The sequence below is a fragment of the Phodopus roborovskii genome, unplaced genomic scaffold, assembly GCF_943737965.1.
Source record: "Phodopus roborovskii unplaced genomic scaffold, PHOROB, whole genome shotgun sequence".
Lineage (NCBI taxonomy): Eukaryota > Metazoa > Chordata > Mammalia > Rodentia > Cricetidae > Phodopus > Phodopus roborovskii.
The window spans coordinates 13,641,866-13,666,683 of record NW_026125444.1 but is presented as its reverse complement, the minus strand read 5'-3'; the positions used below and the strand labels follow the sequence as shown (position 1 = coordinate 13,666,683).

At 37.3% G+C, this 24,818-nt stretch overlaps 1 protein-coding gene across 5 annotated transcripts in view; it reads left to right on the top strand.

Annotated features, from left to right (window-relative positions):
* Positions 1-24,818, top strand: part of Grm8 (glutamate metabotropic receptor 8) — a 764,803-nt gene that overhangs the window by 468,565 nt on the left and 271,420 nt on the right. For all 5 annotated transcript variants that reach the window (XM_051175782.1, XM_051175781.1, XM_051175780.1 and 2 more), the window contains exon 7: positions 11,216-11,416. In XM_051175782.1, the coding sequence (XP_051031739.1) occupies positions 11,216-11,416 (201 nt within the window). The remainder of the gene's footprint in view (positions 1-11,215; positions 11,417-24,818) is intronic.

Here is a 24,818-nt window from a genome sequence, read left to right as displayed (position 1 = left end):
TGGGAATCTAAGAGAGTTTGACTGCAAGCATGTCTCAAGCACATACACATTTTCTTTTCATCTTTCTCATCAGCTTATTCCATGGCGCACTATGCTCCTGTCTGACCTGTGAAATCACCTCTTAATGGCCCACTCTATCCATATATTCTTTTAAATATGTCGATACTCATTCTGCCTACAGGGAAAATGTTCCCATGTTGCAGGGACTTGTGGTTTTCTTTTCTTTTTGTAGTGAAAGTTATTTTTAACAGAAGAAAATGTAATAAGGTTAAAAAAACAAAACAAAACAAAACATTACATTGAAGTTGGACAAGGCAAAACAACAGAAGGAAAAGAGCTCCAAGAGAAGTCTTAAGAATCAGAGACCCACTCATTCATACATTCAGGAGTCCCATAAAAATACTAAACTGAAAGCTATGATATGTACTCAGAGGACCTGGCACCGACACATGCATGCCTTGTGCTTCAGTCTCATACTTCAGCCTTGCTTAGTTGATTGTGAGGACTAGTGCTCCTGTGTCCTCAAACCCCTTTGACTCCTCTTCCCCGGTCCCCGGAGCTCTAAATGGAGGAGATGGTTGGAGATATTCCATTTAGAGCTGGGTGTTTCATGGTCTCTCACTCTCTGCACAGTGTCTGGCTCTCTTTTTGTATTTGTTCCCATTCACTGCAGGAGGAAACTTCTCTGACGCTGATGTTGGCTAAGTAAGGGACTGCTTTGTGAGTGTAGCAGATCATTAGGAATCATTTATTGAGATGTTTCCTTTTAAACCAACAATATTTGGTTTTACCTTAGGTCTCTGGGCTATTTAGTCTCTGATTCATGGCCACCCAAGTGCTACCAGTTATGGGTTCGATCTTATGGAGTAGGCCTTATGGCAAATCACACATTAGCTGGCTATTCCCATTAGTTTTGTATCACTCTTACCTTAGCATGTCTTATAGGCAGGCCATATTGTAGGTCAAAGGTTTTGTGGCTGGGTTGGTGTTTATGTTTCTTTTTTGGTTGCTTGCAGAGTATCTCCCCACATCAAAGACATTAGAACGTAGGAGTGAAGGTTTTATGTAGGCACCAGCCTGCCCTCTCCATGTTCAATAAGCTGTGTCAAATAATGAGGAAGATGGAGTCACTACCAGACATCACTTGTCATCAAGCAGAGCTTCCAGTACTGGGACTGTGTTACAACCAATTGAGTTGCTAGCCCAAGTTTGGGATCCCATAGAAATCCCAAGCAATCCATGCTGCTGCCAAGACAGTGTGAAGCATGGCTTTAAATACTGTATTTCATTTTTAAGATTCTGCCCATTTGTCTATCATTGAATAAATTTATATTCTTGCAGTACTTCTTTTCTTGGCTGTCATTGTGATAGTTACAGAAAGGTCAGGGCCCCAACTTTGTTTCCCCCAAAATGAGTCAGTTTAGCCAGACAAGGACACAGAGAGGGACACACACAGAGGAAGAGACAGAAAGATACAGAGAGAAGCATAAAACTTTGGGTAAGGACATCCTTTTATGTAGAACATAGTATTTTCAGCATATTCTTCAATCTAACACACATACATGTGCGTGCACACACACACATACACACACACACACACACACACACACACACACACACACACACCACTCACACACAGGAAAACTGTAACAACAGGTTAAGGGACTAACTCAAATCCTTATACTGAGTAAATGGCAATTCTAAGATTTGGACCATAGATGATGGAATGCAGGGTGAATGTCAATTCTTGTTTGTTGAATAAATACACGAATCTGTACCATGAGTTTGACTTCTGTTGTGATTTATTAAATTTGTATGATTTGGACAGTGTTGGGCATTATATAAGGTTAAACATTTTATGGTCCCACATGTCAAGTCATGATATGCCTCTCCCTAGGGTATCAGATGGCTTATGTTGTTTTATTGAGTCCTCAAAACCACCATGTAATATAGGTAGTAAATTCCAATTTTATAAATGAAGGGTAAGAGCCTCTGAGCCAGTGTACAAATCTTGATCTATCGGATCCAGGAGCCCCATCTTTCTTGCATTTTTCATGTTTGCAAGAGATAGGGCTTAAATCTAAGTCCTTCTAGGATGTACAGAACTTAAGCAGGAGGAGAAATGGCACAGAACATAAAAAATGAACTAAATTAATGAATTATGCCAAGAACAGCAAATTAAAAGTCAAATGGAAAGCTCTTATTTCAGAAAGCTACATGACATCATATTGCAAGAAATTAACTTAAAATCAAATAAATGATTGCCATATATTTACTAAAAATCCTGAACAAATATTTTAGTAAACAGAAATCCCATGTTTTCAGATGGGAAATTAATGTAGCTGCTATGTCATATTCTGTAATTAATAGTTACAAATCGACTCAATTCTAATAAAAGCTTCACATTTTAAATTAGTGAGTCTAGTCAAGATATTTAAATGGAAGCATATGATACAACCAATGAACCAAGAACCTAACATGATGAAATCACAATCCCATTAAAGATGGGATATTGGCATATAAAGATATAATTGGCCTCAGGTAGAAACTTCGGCTAGATATCCAAAATATAAAAGTTTTTCATATGTATTAAATGTGGCTTCATGTAAATTGATGGAAGGAAGAATACACATTCAACAGATATCAATTTGCAGACAGAACTGATTCACAATTTCAAAACCCAAACTGGGACCCCAGACCTTGCAGAAAACATCACACACAAAAATTCAAGTCTTTCAATGATGGAAGCTTATAGAATAATCTTAATTAAAGATTAAAGACAGTATTAGGAGTCAAACTTCCCTGCAGCAAAGGGAAATTCCCTCTGTAAATGGAGTGAATACAGCATATTAAAAAGAATAGATCACTTTAATGTTTTTAAAGAATGAGACAAAGAAATGCTGTAAGGCAGCAGAGCAATATACAAATGTTGGCAAGGAGAGCATACTGAGGGGTTCTCTTTATTCTCTTCTTCATCTATTGTGTTTCAAATTCTACCCACCCAACATGCTACTTTAGTAATTAGGAAAAAAAAAAAAATGAAAAAGTCCAAAGCCAAGTCATAGGGTCTGAAGACTATAATACCCCAGGGCGGAGTGGCATTTATGTCTCCCTTATCAGCTGAAATGGGAATCAGGAAGACGAATTAGAATTTGTCTATAGATGAGGTATCGTTAACAATGCTTTCAAGAAAGAAAACTTCATCAACATTTTCATACAAACTTTCAAATCAGAATTTGTCTCCTATGTGCAAGATCGAAGATAGATAATTATGTAGAAAAATGCAAATGATTGGATTTAATCAAGCAGTCATTTCTTTGTTTGGGGACTTAGGGATCTAGGTATGAAATAACTGAGCCTTCTTTCTCAATGTCTTTCTTTTAAGCTGGCTGTTTTGCTGGAAGATACACTCTTAATCTTATTTGCCACTTACCTGAGGGTTTTTAGTGCCTTAGACACCCTGGGGCACTGCTGGAAATTTCAATACCTGAAGGAGACACCTGGCACCTGCCTGAAGCACTTTCCATTTCCTGCCAGACACAAAGGGAAGAGTTACTGTAGACTGGAGAGCTCTTCATTGGCTGATTTACAAGGGTCTCCTGGTGTGTCTGTCCACAGGCAGCTAGGGAGCCTTCACAGTTACTGCAGTTAAATTACAGAGGAATGTAGGGAACAGGAGAGTCTCAGCAAAGGGCCCTCATCTTCTCATTGTAAATGGATATAGCAGAGGTTCAAATTACTTCAAAAGTTCAATGCATTTGTTTTTACAAGTCCTCAACTAGCCTGTAACAGAATCCATGAAGCAAAATCTTAGGTGGAAATTCCTTTATGAGTTGGATATTATTTACCTACAGAAATCCCACAGAGACATTGATAGTATGCATACTTGCTAGGCTGCAATGTTACATCTTTATAAATAACCAGTTTACAGTCTGGTTATCTTTGAGTCTTCTCACAAATATTTAGTCATCTTTTTGTGTATTTCAGCCATTTTACCTCCTGTATAGTTGAAATTTATAAGCAAGATCCTATTAGGTTCCAGAAAATGCTTAAAATATTACAGAGATCTATTTCACCTGTGTAGTTTACTTTAAAATAAATTTTATGTCTTTATTTGATGTTCATTAGTATTTTTGTAGAAGTTCATATTCTTTAACTCTTATTCTGGTATTTCCTCTAAAGATATGTATCCACCCACTATCTAAGTACAACTTAGAATGTGTTAAATAGTAATTCAGGACCAAAACCAAAACCTGAACCTGCATAAGAAGAATCAAAGAAAATTTCCTGAGGAGGAGGATATGGTTTGGCAGATATGGGGCAAGGTTTTGAATTATACACATTTGACTTTAGATTATCATGTATTGGTTACTTTTCTGGTCTTGGGTAAATTGTTCAGCAGTTTGAGCCTCATCTTTTTTCTTAAAAGGAGGAATGATAATAGTTTAATATTTTCTGTAAGCAAATGTTATTTGGGAGCATGCTGGCCATTTTCATTATGCACATTTCCTTTCCTTTACACTTCTCTGACTTCATTTTCCATAACAATGGAACTATATTTCTTTGCTAAGAACCTGATTTGATATGTAGTAGCTTCAGCATAATAATAATAATAATAATAATAATAATAATAATAATAATAATATAGTAAAACATGGGCCAAGACAGAGTGCAGGGATTACTACTTTACAATTGGTAAAGAATTTCAAGGGCTCAACAGTAACTCACTTATATGATATCCCATTTTGAAGAAGTGGGATTAGTACATTATGTGACATCCTTATATAATCTTCAAATGATTGTGGAAGACCCGCAGAGCGCGGACCCTCATGCCCTGACTCAGGAAAGGCGACACCCCAAATCACTCACGAGAAGTGGTCTTGATGTAAAAGCATGAGGTCTTTTATATTCCAAGTGTACTGGGTTCCACAGTCACTTTCCACGCAGGGATAGAGGACTGAGGCCCCCGGTACAGCACTGAGACAGTCTTTATAGGGTTACAACAAAGCCCGTGCATCGTAAACCAATCATCTCATAGCATCCAGAGTCTGCACGGTGACGACCAATCAATTTAAACCATCCAAGCCCACACTTTATAGACCAATCAGTTTTCTATAGCCCTGGAGGTTTGTATTTGTGCAGGCTCCCTGGTGGGGTGACAAAGCTCACCTACTCACAGGTCCTGTTGTAAACAGCAAAGAATGTGACCTTTTGCCTAGTTGCCACCAGGGGATTGGGTTTAGAATTTAAGGTATTTAGGGCTTTTTTTCTTTTTGACTTCTAGTTTTCTGTGGTCATGGGAGAGCTAGGCTGTATTTCTTCATCCTTTCAATTGCAAAGTGTTGAAGTAAGAAGAAATTAGAAAGGAATAGGCCCTGGAATATAAAATTGAACAATATCATTTATTTTAAGACAGAGAGCCACAATCAATATTTAAAAGGATGGCTGGGAATAATGTATAAAATAAATTGAAGCAAAAAGAGGTTGAAGATAGAATACAATTTGGAAGTTGGGCCATATAAAAATTATAGGGTGCAGCACTGGAAATGATATTGGTGACCTACTAGGCTCCAGGGGATAGTTCTGATCCAAACGGTACACAGATGGCCTTTGTTAAATTAACAAGGTCACAAAATAAAAGCAAAGTCATGGAAAAATGGAAATCATGTTGATAGGGGTGGTAGGGAGTTAAGAGAGGCTAAGAAGTTGTGTTATCAGAATATTTCACATATACGTAGGAAATCACCAAAGAGCAAAATCAATCAACGCAACAATAAAGTGTACAATCTTAAATATTTAAGTCAAGCATTTAATATGTTCCATGATCTAATTTAAGCTGTAAAATTGAAAAAAAAAAAAAAAAAAAAAAAACCAAGTCACTAAATACCAACTAACTCGAGGTGGCATAAGGCCCAGGCTTAGGGAGATTCTAGAATGTGTTCAAGGCATGGCTGACTGTTGGGTGACTGTGGTGGTTTGAAAGACAATGGCCCCGAAGGGACTGACACTATTAGGAGGTGTGGCTTTGTTAAAGTGGGTATGATGCTTTTAGGGGGGCGTGTTTTACTGTGGGGGCAGGTTTTGAGGTTTCTTATACTCAGAGTATCAGCCAGTACCTTAGTCAACTTCTTGTTGCCTGCAAGATGTAGGACTCTCAGCTAATCCTCAAGCATCATGTCTGCCTTTACTCACCTTGATCCCTGATATAATAATGGACAGAACTTCTGAAACTGTAAGTGATCCACTTGAATTAAACGATTTCCTTATAAGAGTTGCCATAGCCAAGGTGTCTTTTCACAGCAATAGAAAACTCTAAACCAAGACAATGACTGATCCACGGACATTAGGGTAACTGACTGTTGGGCCTTTTCCTATAAGATTATTCTTTTTGTCAACTCGATTTTCTGCCCGAACTCAGGGATCAAATTTTCATCCCTTTGTGGTTGTGGTCTCACACTTTTTGTGTGTATCGTGAACTCAGTACACAAAGGGTAAAGGATGATCTATGCTGGTCATCACAACAGCAGTCGGTCGCATGAAAGAACACGTATTTCTTGCTGTGGGTCCTACTGATTTAAAAGTCATGTGCTCTGCAATCACAACCTCGGTGTGTCATGTTAGGGAAGGACATGGGACGCATCACTGTCAAGGCCATGGCGGCTGTGAGTAAGGGCCTTGGAACTCTTGTGGCATTCAGAGCGACTTTGAATTTCTCTCCCTGATGCATTTATTCATGGCAGGCTCTCAAATTCTGTCTTTCCCTTCACCAATCTCTCAGCAGCACCTTCGAGGAAATGGTTTAATTATTTAAAACACTTGCTGCATACTTAAGAAAACACCAGGGAGGAATATTATAAAGGAAATACTTTTTAATGTATGAATTTAGAATCTGGGAGGATTACCAGCAAAATGGAGACAGTAACATTAAAAAAAAACAAAAACAAAAAAACAGGTAAACAATTGGAATGATAAGCTTTATTTTTCTTCTGTCCAATTTCTTTTACCTCTTTCCCTTGAATTAAACACTGTTTACTCTGGTATATATTGAAGCACAGCGTGTCTAATTTCAAGAAAAGAACACAACTCTCTGAAATTCCAACTTTACTCTGAAATTCCAACTTTACTAAACTGAACTTTGTCCAGAAAAGTGGGGCATGCATAAAAAACAAAACTGCAATAGTAAAAGTCTTTCCCCAAACTGTAAATTCCTGGCTTGCTTGACTCAGGGACTCCCGTTTTTAACTTACACAGCATTTTGTAAGCGTGAGCTGATTTTCCCTTTTTCTAAGAAGCAATGAACAGTGACACCCCATAGGAGAAAAAACAAATTTTTCCTTTATAAGAGCATGTCAATTGTGTTTTTTTCCTTTTTCTTTTAATCCTTTTTGCTTTTTTGTCTGATTGTTTTTTAAACAGAGCAGAAACAGAAAGGGCGTGGAATTGCGTGGGCTGGGAGGTGGACACTATCTGAGAGGAGCTGGGGGAGAGGAAACCATGATGAAAATATATATTTTCAATAAAATAAATGTATCATCAATAAAATAAAGAATACCTTACTGAAAAAAAATGTTTTCAATAACATTTTTTTTTAAAAGAAGCAATAAACTCCAAGATGATATACCAGAGTATGAAGTACGTGAACTAAGGTCCACATGGTATCTTTTGGACCCATTCACATTCTGTGTTTTCCAGAAACATAATGTACACTCAGAAGTTTGAGATTTCATTAATGAAAGCATCAATTTTGCTGCAGAACTTGTGAGGCAGACTAATCTCCCAACATGCGAGAGAGGTTTGTTGCTGTATGCGGTTAATTTTAAGCCATACACTAAAACACTTCCCAACTTTACGGTGACATTTTTAATGGATGGCTGACAGCCTTTGACAATATTTAGCGCTTTACAGTAATACATTAACGCTAACTTTAGAAACTATAGCATAATGAAATTTTATAGCCAATTAAGTTCACGAGTCATTGTCAGCTTTCAAAACTCTAGATGAATGAGAGGCTCACATATAGAAAGGGAAAAGCCTTCTCTTGCTGCTATAAAATCCTAAGCATTACCATGAGAGTCACACTTATTGCAGAGAGAAAAATGCAGCATCTACACAACCCGGGGAAAAAGAAATAAGCGATTTCTTTGCAAATTTTGAAATGTGTTTCAGTCTGTTTGTTGACACATGCTTTTGCTGCCTGTGGGAGAATGCTTTGTAGTCTCTGCCAACTCATGTGAGGCTACCAATCATTGGGCCGCCTTCTCAACTTTTACTTTAAAGGGTAGGATGGTCCAGAAGAAGTCATATACCACTGTAATCCCAGTAGTCTGGAGGCTGGGACAGAAGAATAATGACTTCAAAACCAGCGTGGACTACAGAGGAAACCCTGTTTCAAACCCACACCCCTCAAAATATGTTAAAAAGAAAATATTGCAAGCTAGAATATTATTACTCTTCACATAGGTTAATTGAGTCTTACTTATAGCTAAGGATGTAAACAGTTGGAATGTTGAAAACCCTAGGCAGTCTCTTTATTAATATGCTCTGACATGTATGAATGCACAGGAACCCATTAGGTATAAAACATGTGAAGCTGGATCACACTGGAAGAACAATCAAGGAAAAGCAAGTCTACTTAGTCTTTCTGTGCCTCTATATCTGTCTGTCAAGAATGTGTGCATAAATCTGCTCCAGTTATTAAACAGGGAATGGGGAATATCTATACAGACTAGCAGAACTTCAAGTGGCTTTAAAACAAAACCATAATTTGTTGTTTACAGAATATATGGGGATATTATAACACTGTATTTATTCATATATGTGTATATGTGCATATGTTTGTGTGTGTACGTGTGTTTTCATGCACACATGCATGTGTTAAGTCCACAAGAAACCCCACTTCTCCAAATTCTGGTGATTAGACAAGCACCAACATTCCTTGGGAATTTGTAAAGCTATTTTCCTCTACCATAGGAGCTATTGCACTTACCACTGGCATAAGGGATAAATGGCTATCTGTGGTGCCTACTAAAGCATACCAAAGCACAACAAGCCTCAGTATCACAAGCACTTGCTACACATTTTACAGTCCACTCTGGCATCCTGGCTGCTGTTTTGGCTATATGCTCTCTTGGGCCTTTCCCTGTCTGCACCTCTCTATTTCTTCTTTTCCTCAGTAAATGCCATGGTTTTCTCAGGACTACTCTCTGTCTCATGTCCTGGGAAAAAAAAACCCCTCAATTCAGAATTTACCAGAGTAGCTGGTAACTAGGTAAGAGTTTAAGAAGAAAGAGCCAGGACTGTAGTTGCTGTTGTCTTTCTTTAGTATTTAGTCATGAGTTGTCTATTCTGTGATTAAAACTGTGGGAGATAAATTAGAAGTAGTGCTGGAACAGGATGCAATTTCTGGTTTAGCAGTGCTGACATTGTCCTTGCATTCAACATATGAAGGGAACACAGAGACATGGAAAGGAGACAGTTCCCATATTTCCATGATTTATGACTTAGATCATCCTACTGAGAAGCCTTGGAGCCTTGTAGATACTCTTTGTGAAAACTGGCTGTTTCCTACTTTTCTAAACCTGCAAAATCCTCCAAAGGAGGCTTGAAGAAAATACTACTTTCAGATCTTACAATGAGAACCCGATTTTAGTTCAAGATTGACTTAGGCACATATTATTTCTAGAGACAAAGAAATTGCAAATGCGAGTGTTGCAATCAAGTGACAGAAGAAAAGTGTACAATTCTTATTTCCAAGACATTGTTTTTTTTCCCCGAATAACTTTAATTGATTATGAATTTGATGTTAATCTCCGTTTTGAATTCTACTACGTCTCGATGCAAGTATTGACAGTATCAATTATGTGTAGATTTTGAGGTTGGGAGAAAAGGCAGTTTTGGAGAATGGGCATTGGAGATAGAAAAATTAAAAAAAAAATCCATGTTTGTAGTGGAGGAGCAGAATTTAGCATCATGACAGGCTTGGAGGTCCAGAAAGCCATACAATAAGATCTGAAAGAAGAGTGTTATGCATGACTTACAGCAAAGGAAAACATGTCTAATGACCCAGTATAGAAAATTGAATAAACAGTTAACTGCCTTTATTGTAGTATGAATACCCCAAATAGTAACCATTTCAATTTTACCCACTAAATTTAGGAAATGTATACATCAGTGTTTGGAAAGTAAATATTTATTGCATTTAAAGATTACTTATTACACATTATTGGGATCCATGAGCAAGTCTGAGGTATATGCGTTTGTTTCTGAGGAATAAACTTTGCCTAGTTTGGGGTGATAGTTGGGACTTTAAATATGTTCTTTTGTTTCTTTTCTTCATACCTCAAGTGCTGGGCATTCAGAATCTGTTTTTTTTTTTCCCCCAGAAAAGAAACCACTGAGTGTTTAGTCTGACACTTGGGAAGTTTCTAGAATCTGTTCTATGTTTCTTGTAACTGTCATCCCAGAAAATTCCAGCTTCTTCATCCACAAAATCAGACAGTTAGATTATAGTTGATGTGTAAAATTTATTTCTCATGTTTAAACTTCATGCTGCTATTGCACTTTAAATGATAAACATCAACTTACATACTGCAACGTTATCAGTCCTAACTATGCCTGAATATGGGTGTAATTATTCCCACTGACATTCATTTTCAGAGACCTACATCTTTTTAATAGAAAGTTAAAAGAGAAAATTGAGTTCAAAGGGAAAATAAATTAATGATTCTTCTTAAAGATATCCAAAGTCAGTTAAGCAAACATTCTCATTTAATACTTAGAAAATTACTTCTAAATACAGCACTTTGAAAATAAGAATTTATATGAAGTGAAGAGGAACCTTACATTAGACTGCTAATACAGTGATCCTATGGAAATAAAGCTAGATAAAAAGAATCATGTTTCACACATTTTCCTTAAAAGATCATAGCATTACCATAATGTTACATAGTTACAAAAAAGTAAAGTAAAAATGGGACTTGAGAACGAGGACACAGAGATAATGGCCATATATTATTTCTATTTTGATTTACAGGTACTCATGCTCCTAGTTAAATAATTTTTGCCTTTTCCAAATTTTTTTTTTTTAAATCAAAACTAAGTATAAACACCTCACTTTGTGGGAACCAACTAACATAAGTTTAAAGGCTGGAAATCACTGTGCTGGTCTCTTTAAAATCTAATACTGTCCTTTGCTGGTTTTCCTTTTTTTCTGCAGGGCTGGAGAGAATTGCACGGGATTCATCTTATGAACAAGAGGGGAAGGTTCAGTTTGTAATCGATGCAGTGTATTCCATGGCTTATGCCCTGCACAACATGCACAAAGAACTCTGCCCGGGATACATAGGCCTTTGCCCAAGAATGGGCACCATTGATGGGAAAGAGCTACTGGCTTACATCAGGGCTGTGAATTTTAATGGTAAGTCACAACTTTATTTCTGTTTCAACATTAAGTGACAGGGAGTTTCACACCCCCTATCTATAGATGTTGGGACGAAGTAGAAATCCAAAGATGAGAGGCAATACGTTTTGCTCAGAAGTGTGAATTTTTCCACCTGCTTTTCAATCTCCAACATATTTTTGTACTGCCCTTAATCTGTTCTTGAAAAAAACAAAAGTTAAAAATAACTCTCTATCAATCTAAATATTCTACTTAAATAATGCTGCTTCAGAAATCACTTAGAAGGCTCATTCAGGACCACTGGCAATAGATGAGGTTTTTAAAAAATATTTTGCTCTTGACATTATTAGTGAAGACCTTATAGAAATTTGTTTTTTTTTTTTTTAATCTGATATTAAGCTTCTTGAACACTAAGCTGATGAGGAAAATTGGGTGGAGTCTCTTTAATAATCCGAGACTGTTGTGTTTTTATTTTTATGTCTATTATTCTTTGTATATTCTTCAATGATTTAGACATGTGGTAGCAAGGAATTGAGTGATGTAGTGTAGATGGTATTTTTTTTTTTAGTGTAAGAGCAGAAATATTGCTTTTGTGACTGTCACAAGAACCTAACACAAGATGCATTGGATTCACAGTATTTGCTTGTGAGTTGCTGAACTGTCTGTTTGAAATAATAGAGTTAGTGAATGCTGCTGTCCTTCTATGAAAGTGGTAATGGTTGCTGCCCATGACTTTGACCATCATTTTCAAATAAAATGATAGAATGATCTGAGCTGTCTAAGTCTTCAACTTGGCTGTAGTCTACACAATGGACATGCCTTCAGGCCATGCACGGTGCCACACTGTGTATCACAACACACTCTGGTGACCTCAGCTGCCAGCCTTTCTCAAAACAGCACAAGGTCATCTTCAGTTGGCAATTCAAGCAGAAACACCATCTCTTGCTTTGTACAGGCAAGGTAAGGAATAATTTGGTCTGCATTCAATACAGGACACTGTCTTCCATAGCAAAATTTGCTAGGATCATTATATAGCATTAATTCTTTTGTTAATATAAACACTAAGGGGAGTTTGGAAATAATTTTCATGCAGCTATAAAACTGAACAAAAGAGGATTGTTACAATGTAAAGTTATTTACTCTAATGTGAGGTTAGGGAACACTTCATTTCTCCAACAGTGTTAGGAAGTGGGAGGAAGAATGCAAATGAGCAGATTTTTTTTCCTCAATAACTGAAGTTCACGTCTGAAAAGGAAATATTTTAAAGAAACACTCAATGAATGTAATTTAAAGGTGAATTACTAATTTTACTTTTATCTTCACCATGCATCAAGAGCTAACCCTTCCTGATGGCTTTAATTATTACACTAGCCTCAAATGTAATGAAGCAATTATGGACTATTAGAGAGTGTCTTAATGTCTAATGGCTGTTAAGACAATTTGCCTCTGGACTGCAATGATCCCTGAGTTCTTTGGTCCACTTTTTATAGGTTAACTCACTTCTATATTGTCTATCACTTTTTTTGTGCTTGCTTGCCTTTCATACTGATTTCCTCCATAATCTTCTATCATTTAATTTACTACAGGCAGAGAAATAAACATAACTAACTTAGTTAAGGGATATTTATTGAGCACAGACTATGTTCTGCCTTATACTAGATGCTGAAGATACATTGCAAGTAACATAGATAAAACACAGAGGAATTTGGGTTTATTCGAAGAGATATTGACCTGATAAAATCAAGAAACTAATGACATAAATACAGTGAGAACTAAAAGAAAAGAGAGTGCTATTATAAAGTTTATTTAGGAGAGATTTAGTCCAGAGAAGGGAGAAGTTTGAGATAAGGGTCAAGCAGAAACATCTCTATATAGACCAGGTGTTGTTTAGTAGGCACTTCTAAGTCTTGTTTCTTTTGCATTGTGTGGGGAACATACTGAACCAGTGTATTATTATGCTAGATACAAGGGTCCACAAAACTCCCAACTTGGGTCTCAAGAAATATATGCCTTTTAGTGTATGAACTTGAAGGGAAATTTCTCCTTGGTCCTAGAAGGTTTGCATTTGTTTGTTGATGCAACAGGGCAAGAGACTGGAACATGAGCTTAAATAAAGTTTAAACAATTATTTTCATTTTCTGGTCATTTTTAAAAGTCTTAGTATTGAACTACCTACTAATCTTCACTCATTATTCATACATTGGCTTGTTAGAAGGACATATAAGTCAACTAAAATAGAAGTACAATATCAGAACATTAATAAGGAAGACAACACTGATTTAGGAAGTATAATTAAGGACTTACTATGCATTTTCCACACAATAAAAACCTAAAAGAGACCTGCAATAAAATCAGTGTGATGGGGGGAATTCTAAATAATCTTGAGAGGCTACTCTTTGAAATTCTTTCTATAAAGAGGTATGCCATGGACCTCTGGCAACCAAATGAGCAACATTATTTTAACAGATTTTGTAGCCACAGATGAAGCCATCCATCTCTTTGACTGTTTTGCATAAGTGTAATCAAAGCTAAGAAATACAATTGGGAGTTTCATGAGAGAGGTTTCCAAGGAGGGTGGAAATAATACTCTCTTGTCATCTACCGATATGGGATGTACTCTGTGATGAATGAACGGAAAATTTTGTACAATTCTGTCCTCTATATCATCATGCTAACAAGTACAATGTTTTAGTCACTTAATGTAAGAAAATTTGGATTAAAGGGATTGGCATAGTCAAGGTTTCTTTTAGATAACTGATTTGCCTTAGAAACTATTTAAAGAGTCTCAGTGGCTACATAATTCTCATTTTCTAGCTGCACACTTAGACTGCAGGGCTTTCATAAGTTGTATATAGATGTTTGGAATTTGGGTTCTCTTGTAGCATCCCAGAAATCTGTTTTGTGTCATTAATTGAAATCTCTTTGAGTGGAATGTATTGGTGATGGCCAGTGTTCTCACTCAATTGGACAGATAGTCAAGGACTGGTTGTATGATAGGTGCCATGGGCCATACCAAATGTTTTCCAGGACCAGTTTTTTTTTTTTTTTTTAACTTTCCTAAGAGCCCAGATGTGCTCATTTAGAACCACAGCTGCCTGTATTACATAGCAGCAAATACATTTCAGCAACACTCTGAAAGCTTGGTTTTTTTTTTTTTTTTTTTTTTTTTTTTTTTTGTTAAATCAAGATTTACAGGGGAACTGATAATTCTGCACAATTTTACTGTCAGGATAGTGCAATACAAAATGTTCTTCAAAGTAATTAAGAAGTGACACCACAGAATTGACCACTGGATAGAAATATTTAATAATGATCATTCAAATACTGAATTGTGGCTGTATCAAAGAGAAAGTACTTGTTTGTAATAACTTTACTAAGCTGTTTCTTTGTTTTACATTAATGCGAGGAAATACTATTTTAGTTTGCTTATTGGGCTCTTAAATTTGAATTAGTAAAACCATGCAGTTGGTTTGGAGGAAGACTCTGCAAGTTTGTAAAGAGGAGGCAGTAAAGTAGCCGAAGCATCCCTGTGCTGTATAGACTTTGATTTTAATAGGATCATGCTATATAGACTGTTGGTATAACAGGATAGTGTTTAAAGTTGTTCTTGCTGAGACTATAACCAGGCTAGCCACTCAAGCAGCAGTTTGGAGATACATACTTAGTTTAAAAGATCCTTTATCTTATAATGTGTTTAAAAATTGAGAATGTAAAGAACATGCTAGAATTTAGCATGTTATATTTTAGACCCACATTATTCTGTGACAACTGTTAAAAGATGAAGTATGTAGTAGTCAAAGTAATAAACTAAAAATTAGCACTTGACAACAAAAACATAAGCCACAATAGTAGTTTTATTGATTTTAATGTGATTGGTTTCCTTCATTGCTGGAACATTCATTCCTGATTCTGTATTGTAGGCATGTTCTGAATCCTGGCATCTGAAGAACTTCTCATGTTTTCATTCATGTTTTGTCATCTCTCCCCTATACCTGGCAAAGATTTGCCTTTTAGGTTACTTTTAATGCAACTATTTGAACAAAATGTTCTTTTTATAAATTTTTAAAACTCTAAGATCTATTGTAAGAAAAACATAAAGAGAGGAGAGTTCATTTTATTTATTTTTTTTGAAATTTAAGCAACCATGTCAATTCCTTACTCCAAAATGATAAAATATTCATACTCTACATCTTGTATAGAATCAAAGATTTTCCAGAACAAAAGGACCATACTTAGCATAAAAATTGTTGGATAGAATTTCAGAGATACTGTGCCATTCCTTCTACTTTTTCAAGCATAATAGCATGTATTAATTAGGATTATTTGTTTGGTAACAAAAACAACCTAAACTTGAGTAACCAAGGAAACACGAAGAACTTATGAAAACATGTCAAGAAGACTCAAAGGAGAGTGTGAAACATTAAAGAAAACAGACGGTTCTAACAAAGTAAAAAACCAGCCCTCTGTCTCCGTATCTTCTTATTGGACTCACTTTCCTTACATTTGATCTACAGAGCAACACAAGTATACCCCACCAGCTGGGGTGAAGCTCTTGCTTCAGGAAAGCAACTATGGAGACTTATGATTCCATATATATTTTATATTCTATTATACATATATTTTACCAATATGTATTGTGCATCATACATAATGTGTTTTTGGCTATAAGGTCTCAATTACAACTTTGAGGCTTTGAGTCTTCTCATCAGACAGCCGATGCTTTCCAAAGCAAGTGGAACAGGTCTTGCCATCATGGCTGTTGCTTGGTTGTGAGGGGATGTTTATAACATTTCTTTATGTGACATCGTCTAAGCTGGGAGGTGGAGAATAGAGGAGGGTTATGTCTAGGTCTCTGACTTTGGTTGCTTTATTGGGTGACAAGCATTTCCGAGGCTGAGGGAGATAATTAGGACTAGATCAGCATCTGTGAGAAGCAATGCAGTTACCAACTTTAGAGTTATGTAGTGCTAGCCTTCACATTGTGGGTGAATTCTAAGTGTTAGGTGCCCCTTAACTGAACTGAGAAGTAGTGGTTACATTATCACTACACTCAGCTTTCTAGGATAAAACAGGACCATTTGCAAGAGACAGGCATTAGGGTGAAATTTATCAATGTTTTCTTTAGAAAGTTTATTCATTTTAATAATTTAATTCAATAATTCTAAAATACAATTATGAGTCTCTGAATATTGTAGTCCTATGAAGCAAATTTTATCTGCATAAGATATATTTAACTACCTAAAATCAGTATAGCTCAATATTAAGAAATGCTCTATGGCCATGCTAATAGGTCAAATATGATTAATATTCCATGATATTGTATAAAGCCATCTCATTACAATATAAATCACATTGTTGTAGTAAATACAAAATAAACCATGTAGAAGGAGAATGGATATTAAACATGATACAATACAGTTCTCTCAACATCTAACCAGTATGCTTGTAGCTATTTCTATTAAGTAGATGCATCAGACATATTGACACTGTCATTAATGTCCTACAAATTAAAAATATTATAACAAAACAGCAAATATTATTATGAGAAGAGAAAGATTATCATTTTGGTTTGCCCATTAGATTAAAGCATTTGAACAGGAGACAATATACTTTAAAAAATAAAATATTCATTTTAGAAAATTAATAAGAATAAATTAGCATGAAACATTAAGAGACTTCTTACAAAATTATTACTTTATATGAAGTGAACCTCTGGGTTTTTTTTGTTTGTTTGTTTGTTTTGTTTTCAGATGTTTATTTCCTCACAGTTCTGGAAAACTAGGTCAAGGGGTCAGCTTCCCTGGTCTCCCGAGGTCTCCCTGCTTGCACACAGCTGCCCTCTGTATCTCCATATCGTTTTCCTCAGTGTGGGCACACATGGTATCTCCTCCTTAGTCTGATTAGGCTCCCCCCTAACAGCCTCATGTTAGTTAACACAATCACTCCCTTAAAGGCTGCGTCTCTAAATGGTCCCCTCCAAAGGAGCCAAACATTACAACTTGGACATGGGGGTTCTGAGGAGTCAGTTTCCTTAACATCTATTTTAAACAGCATTGTTTTGCTTTCATTTGGGGAGATGAGTATGAAGAAGAAGACGCCAAAATTAGTACTTTGCCACGGTAAAAAAGCCTAAGATGGAAAGAGCCACTTAATAAAGTGAGTAGGCCAGACTGCTTTTGGTGAAAACAGGCTTTGTTTGCCAGCTGCCTTTCCTTGTTGATTAGGGCTGTGTGGACATTTCAGCCTCTTGGAAGAGGCCCACACTATGAAGGAAGGGGTTTTCCTTGGCCACTGAGGTCATCACAACCCTCCGCCCTACCCAGGAGTAGGGGTCTGTCTGAGTCACTAGCAGGAGTGGCACTTGTAGTTAAGTCAAACAGTTTTTTTTTTTTTTTTTTCCAAAAAATATCTGGCACAAATTGAGCACAAAATATGAGAGAACATTTTTTTTTTAAACTTCTGTATTGAATCTTTAAGGGTTTCACATCATGAACCTCTTTTGGGTTCACCTTCTAGTCCCTCTATATTCCTCTCTCATCTCTGTTATACACCCCCCAAGAAAGAAAACAAAACAAAACAAAAACCAATAATCCAAAACCGAACAAAAACCATACCAAAAGAAAAAAATCTCTGCTTCTCCTTGTCTTCTGCCTTTCCATCACCTCTCCATCCACCCTGATGGCATTGGAGGCTTCAGTGTGTGGTATAGTATACCCCTTTGTCCCATCGGCTTCACTGGAAACTGTCTATTGCAATGAGTCATTGGTCTGGGTCAAGGCCTTTGGTTTTTGGTTTACCATCCTCACTGGATCTTCACCAGAGTTCTTCTGGGGTATCCTGTGTCTAAGAGATCTTGTGTGTATCATTCTGCAGGACCATTCCCTTCAATAGCTCCAGCAGGATCTAGATGGGGTAGATGCTAGGGTCGGTTAACTCAAGGCCCACTTGTGGGGACCTGGGTATTAACGAGGCAGGTGGGATCGAGCCACTTGTACCACCCACCTCGGCTGTGTTGGTAGAGTCAGTTCCCCTACATGCATGTCCTCGAAGTAGGTTCATCCTTGCCTGTGGTGAGGGTTAGGGGCCCTTTCTCCCAAGGGGCTAAATTTCTTGCAATAGTGGTAAGCGACAAGTAAAGCCAGCTTTCCCACAGCAGTGAAGGGCAGGACAGGCTCAGTATAGCTCTCTGATTTGATCTCCTATGATTCCTAAGTCTTCCTGAGGTACCACTGGCCACAGACATCAACAGACCCCATATGTGGTTGGACTGTGATCCCAGACATGGCCCTAGGCAGCAGCCTAGGCTCATATGATATCCTGGCTCTGAGTGGAAGGAACAGTCACACAGGTGTGAATAGTTCTGGCGGCCACGTGGTCACCCGACACCCCCATGTTCTCAGGTTGCACCCCAACCCTGTGCCTCTATGAGACTATTAGTGGCAATTAAGGACCCAGACCCCTAGCCATGATAGGACAATGGACCCAACATGGTCCTTAGCAACAGCTGGATGTTACCACTGCCCCAGCGGCAATATGGCCCCCAAACCCTAACTTGTCCCTTGCTCTTGTGTGTTTCCATGGCTTTCGATGGTAGCAGGAGCATCAGACATCAGTACAGATCCTGGCTGCAGAAGGGACACGAATCCTGACATGGCCTTCGGATATTTAGCTTGGGCCCACATGTCACCATGTTATTGAGTGGCAGCACTGGCCACTCAGCTATGGATGCATACTGGTCCTCGGATACAAACTCGGCAAACTCGGACTCAGGTGGCTGGTTTGATCCCAGGCTTCTTCATGGCACTTGGTGGTAACCTAAGTCTGGACCCTGACCGCTACAGGGCCATGGATGCAGACATGGCCTCAGGCAGCAGCTTAGCCTGGTCGAAGTCTGAGTGGCAGCTCCGGGCACTCAGATCAGGATGGCTCTGAAGGCATCCTGGGCCCTGAACATTAACAGGGCCACAGGATACTGCCCAGATCCCAAGCTTCATGTGGCCTTTGGTGGCACCATGGAGACATGGATATCAATATAGACCTCAGCTGCGATAGGACCACGGGCACAGACATGGTACTTGGCAGCCACCTAGGCCTGGCTGTCACCATGGCTCCAGGTGTTGGCAAAGGCCACCCATATCAGTATAGCCCCAGCAGCAGCAAGGCTAGTGGTCCAGGAGGCGACCCAGGTCTGTGCAATTGGCATGGCATTCAACCGCAACAGGATCCATGACAACTGTAGGACTAGAGACCCACACATGACCCTTGGTAGTAGCCTGGACCAGACATCACCGTGGTCCCAGGTGGCAAGCGGATCTCCCTCCTCAGTCTACCCCTCACCACCATCACCAAGGACACAGTATATAGCTGGCCTCCAACATCTGCCCAGTCCTCTCCATCTACCTTTCCTACTTTATGTGTCTTTCCATGGTGTATGAACCATTCTGCTCCTCTAACAATCCTCTGCCCCTTATTTCCTTAAAATGAAGGGGTCCACATGCCCAGGGCAGCTAGGGAAGGTCCCAGCAGGCTAGGCCCCATCTAAGTGTACCTACATCACATGGGCCCCTGATGATCCTCTTGCCAGCCAGGGACCAAAGACCCTAGCTTTCTTCTTTCTTGCTGGGAAGGTCTCAGAAGACTAGGCCCTATTTTGAGAGAACATTTTTTAATCTTAGATTCTTTTTATCTTAGATAATTTTAAAATTAAATTATTTCTTTTAATTTTTAAAGCCATGATATAATTTTCCTTTCCTTTTGTTCAAACTCTCCAATATATCCCTTCTTGCTCACCTTTTAATTCATGTCCTCTTTTTCATTATTGTTACATTCATATGTACATGTATACACATATATATTCTTAAGCACATAAATCCATTATGAAATTAACTGACAGATATGTAATAATTTTAAAAGATTGAAAGAAATTTCTTGCCAGTGAACAGAGGAGATAATTATTAGAAAAATGTTTATTATTTTGTAAATAAGTCTACATTCTAGAATAACCTCAAAAGAAAAGAGATAAATTTAGATAAATTACATTTTAAAAGTTAATGGCCAGAGTAAATGAGCAATATTAACTAAGGCTATTTTGAACATACTCTTTTTGTCAAGCATTAACATGGATGAAAATATTAAGCTATATGATTACAATGATATATCTAGTGTATAACCAGTAATAAATACATAGGTTATGGTAAATGGAAATTGATAGAAATAGTCAGGAACAGGTAGTTACTACAATGAAACAAATTTATCCACTTCTATTATCACAATGGAAGAATTTATTTATAGTATGATATAAATAGATTCAGCCTTCTTTTGTGAAGGTAAACTTTATTATTATTATTTGTTTACCAATTATAGTAAAATTAGTTGAAACAATAATTGAGATTACCTGTACAAAGATGAACTTGATTTTACATTTAACTGGAAAAATGATGAGAATATATATGTACCTGTGTGTGTGTGTGTGTGTGTGTGTGTGTGTGTGTGTGTGTGCGTGTGTTAAGAGAGAGACAAAGACAAAGATAGAGAGAGACAAGCTCCTATTTAAATGAATACATTTAAAATCTACAAAGAAATTAGGGAAATAGAACATCATTTACTTCATAGAAATCATAAAGTGTTAAACTCAAATATTGAAAGTTATAAAGTCATTCTGAACAACTGAAATAGGCTTAGCGATACATTAAAGTTGTGTGTAAAGAATTAATATTTAATATGCTAAAAGATACATAGACTGACATAAAATACAACATTCCAAGGATTAGCTTGTGAAATTTGTGAATTTTATTAAGTATGTGAAGTGTTAAAATTTTGATTCACAGTAGTAGACTGTTTTCCTTTTTTCAATTTACAACTTTATATAAACTCTAGTGTAAGAAAACAACTCATTTATAAAACTTGTTTTGTTAAGTTTATGGAGTAGGATATTGATTAAAGAAATCATAAATAAGACATTTAACTGAAACAATGTCTGTGTTTTCAATAAGCCAAATCTACCAAAATTAAAATGACAGAAGCAATTATTAAAAGATATTTATTCCAAGTGCTTCAAATATGTGAGAATAGATGTTGATGTGATTTCTTTGAAAGGATAAATTAATCAGTACATTTCAGGAATTTTCATAAAAGATAAGACCTCAGTGTGGAATCCAGGCTTTCCTTGACTTTGCTATGTGTCTTAGCTCAAGGCGATTGGTTATCATGACTCAGCTCCCCCCTACCATACCTGGCTGAGTAGTACATATCTAGTCCTTATTTTCTTATTTTGGGGACATATATCCTAAGGGCATTATTTGAAATATTTGTACTTGCAGATATTTATTAAAAAAGAAAGCAAAACAATTTTTATTCTGTGTTTACTTTAGAAAATACCAACAGTGTGACAATGTGGCATAACACCACAACTGATCAGTGGACCTGGGATTTTCCTGCCTGTGGCACCATGCTACTCTGTTGAGTTCACCCCAACCCTCCGCACATCTCTCACCCATAAAGATTATAGAGAAGTGGTGGGAATTCTGAGGTTTCTGTCAGCTCTAAGTTCTCTACAGATCCCTTTAAAAGAAAAAGTTCAATTTTTAAATACCACAGTTATATTCGTCACATCCTTATATATTGCTTAGTCTATGTACATTTCGTCAGCAAATTTACAAGGCACAGATCAGAAGGATGCTGTACTAGGCCACTAGGCAGCTTGAGCACAAATAGTAAAAACCTATGGGCCTGTGAGCTGTCAAATTTCATCACATAACAAAAGAGGCACAGGAAGTTGTTAGGAACAACAACTCCATTTGATAAGTGATATGTTAGAGGTATAGGCATGTAAAAATCCCAACAAGTAGAGATTTAGAAATGACACAAAAGAAGCTTTAGGACAACAAAACAAATGAGGTTACATCTGACTTAAGTTGTCAACCAAATGTGATGTTTCTACATTTAGACAATATGTGGATACAGTGTTAGATGGGGAGGATCGCAATAACAACGTTCATTCACAGAGAAGAGAGCTCTGGGGACCACTTGAGATATCAGGCTGGTGGGATGAGGTTGGATTCATTTGACATTACTGCCAGACTCTACTGTTCACATGTGGAATACCAGGCAAAAGGGAACTGAATGGTATGTTTTGAATAAAATTTCAAGTTCTAGGAAAAGTGTTGCAGAAAAATGTCATATCAGGATTTTGAAGACTAATTGAGTCAGGATGAAGGCAAAGATGTCCAATCAACAGACTACATTTAAGGAGAGCATCTGAAAGCAGAGAGTGGATATACACGGGAAATGGAGATGGGCCTGCTCTCTCACAGGCTTCCCTAAGGGAGATTTCTCTGTGTTTTATGACAGACCCATATTTGGAGAGATTTCAGTAATTTTTGCATTTATGCTATTGATCAAATTGACCTGCTACTTCAATAACTTCTATAATTTAAAACAAAATGCAGAAGTCAGTAGATGGACAAATAGAAATAAAATGTCATTGTTTTTAGTGATGAAATATGCTTTTTATGACTAAAGTTAGCTTATCTACTAAACAGAGAGGACCATTTTGAAGTGATTTTTGATCCTGAAAAATACTATCCTTTTGATTACCTCTCCAATTTGAAAATAATTAAGAAAGCACTATTTATAATTTGGAGGTATGTTACATATTAGTGTACATGGCATTGTATAGGTTCATATGTGGTGTGTTTAGTGTGTATGTGTGTGATTTAGTGCATATGTAGTATGTGGATGTGGTGTTTTTTATGTATGTGATACTCAGTGCATATGTGTATGTGGTATTCGTGTATGTGTGTGTGATGTTTAGTGCATATATGGTTTGTGTTTGTGAGTGTGTGTGTGTGTGTGTGTTGGTTTGTCTATGCTGCAGGTTGATGTCAGATGTCTTTCTCCATTTCTCTCCACCATAATTTTTCAAATAAGATCTGGCACTAAGCCTAGATCCCATCTATTCAGTAGAATGGCCAGAAAACTCAAGGAAGCTGCTTTTTTCTCCTGTGTTGGTGTTTCAGACACAGACTGCTGTGCCCAGGATTCACATGGAGCCTCAGATATGGACTAAAGTCCTTACACTTGCAAAGCAAATGCTTGCCAAGCACTGGTATCTCCTAGCCCAACTAATAATATAGAAACAATTTGTAGGTTATTCCTAGAAATACTTATACATTTAAGGAAAGTGAATATCAAACACAGAAACAGTGGTTGTATGAAGATAAATGAGCAGGGTTACTTGAAATTAAGTAGTTTTTGTTTCTAATTAAGAAAGCCTGAATTGGCTACAGAGTATTAACCTTAGAAATTAAAGCATGGAGAAATTTGGCAGTAAAATCATCCTTGCCTCTTTTTTTTTTTTTTTTTTTTTTTTTTTTTTTTTGAGAAATGTGATAAACTGTTGATTATGAAAATCAAGTTCCCTTTATAGTCATGAACAATAAAGTTATCAGTGTTTTATGTGTTTCTTAAAATAAGGTGTAGCATGAGGGTCATGGTTGGAGCTACTCTATATTTAGGTCTTGCTCAGCTTCATAGACTTTGGAGGCTCCTTTTACTTACTGTAATTATTTAAATCACCTTTATTTTTATTACAATTTTATTTATTTATTTATTGTGCGATCTCCCAATTTTGTGGCATACATATGTGCGTCATAGGACAGTGTGTAGAAGTCAATTCTCTCCTTCCATGTTGTAGGCACTAGGGGTTGAACTCAGGTCATGGGATTTGGTGGCAAGATCCTTCACATGTTGAGCCGGCTCACTGGTCCTCACTCTTTGCCTTGTGATTCCTGTCACTCCCCATCATTCTCTGTAAACAGAAGTACAGGTGATGAGCAAATCACAGAGAGAGATGGGCTCAGTCTCTGGGGGTTCAGACTTGACCTGAATTTAATAGGGTGCAAAGGTAACCCTTGGATAAAGAATGAGGGAACAGGTGAACGAGATCTGGCGACGAAGGACATTTCAGAAAGTGTTTATAGTTAACAGCTTTCATTTTTCACGGTGATCAGAACCTCAAGCTTTAATTTCTGAATTGGAATCCAGCCTTACCACTTGTATTAATATTAATGATTCCCTTGTCGTTAAAATACTGATGGAAACAGCATAGTTATATACATCCCTAAGCATACAGTGACAATTAGAAAGTATTTAATAAAGGAATGCTGGACTGGATGATAAGTACATAAAACAGGGACTGTGTTTTCAATAGTGCTATCATGAAGGAGCCACATTCCCCCCCACCCCCCCCGCAATGATGATGAGATTGGTGGCTGGAGATGGAGGATTTAGAAGTATTTCAGAGTAACCCACTGCAAAATGCTAAATATGAGAATTGGTAGTAAAAATCCAAGTCAGACACTGGAAAAGATGGTTGGGTTTTACACAACCAACAGGATTTTGTCAGCAGTGTTAGTTAGCC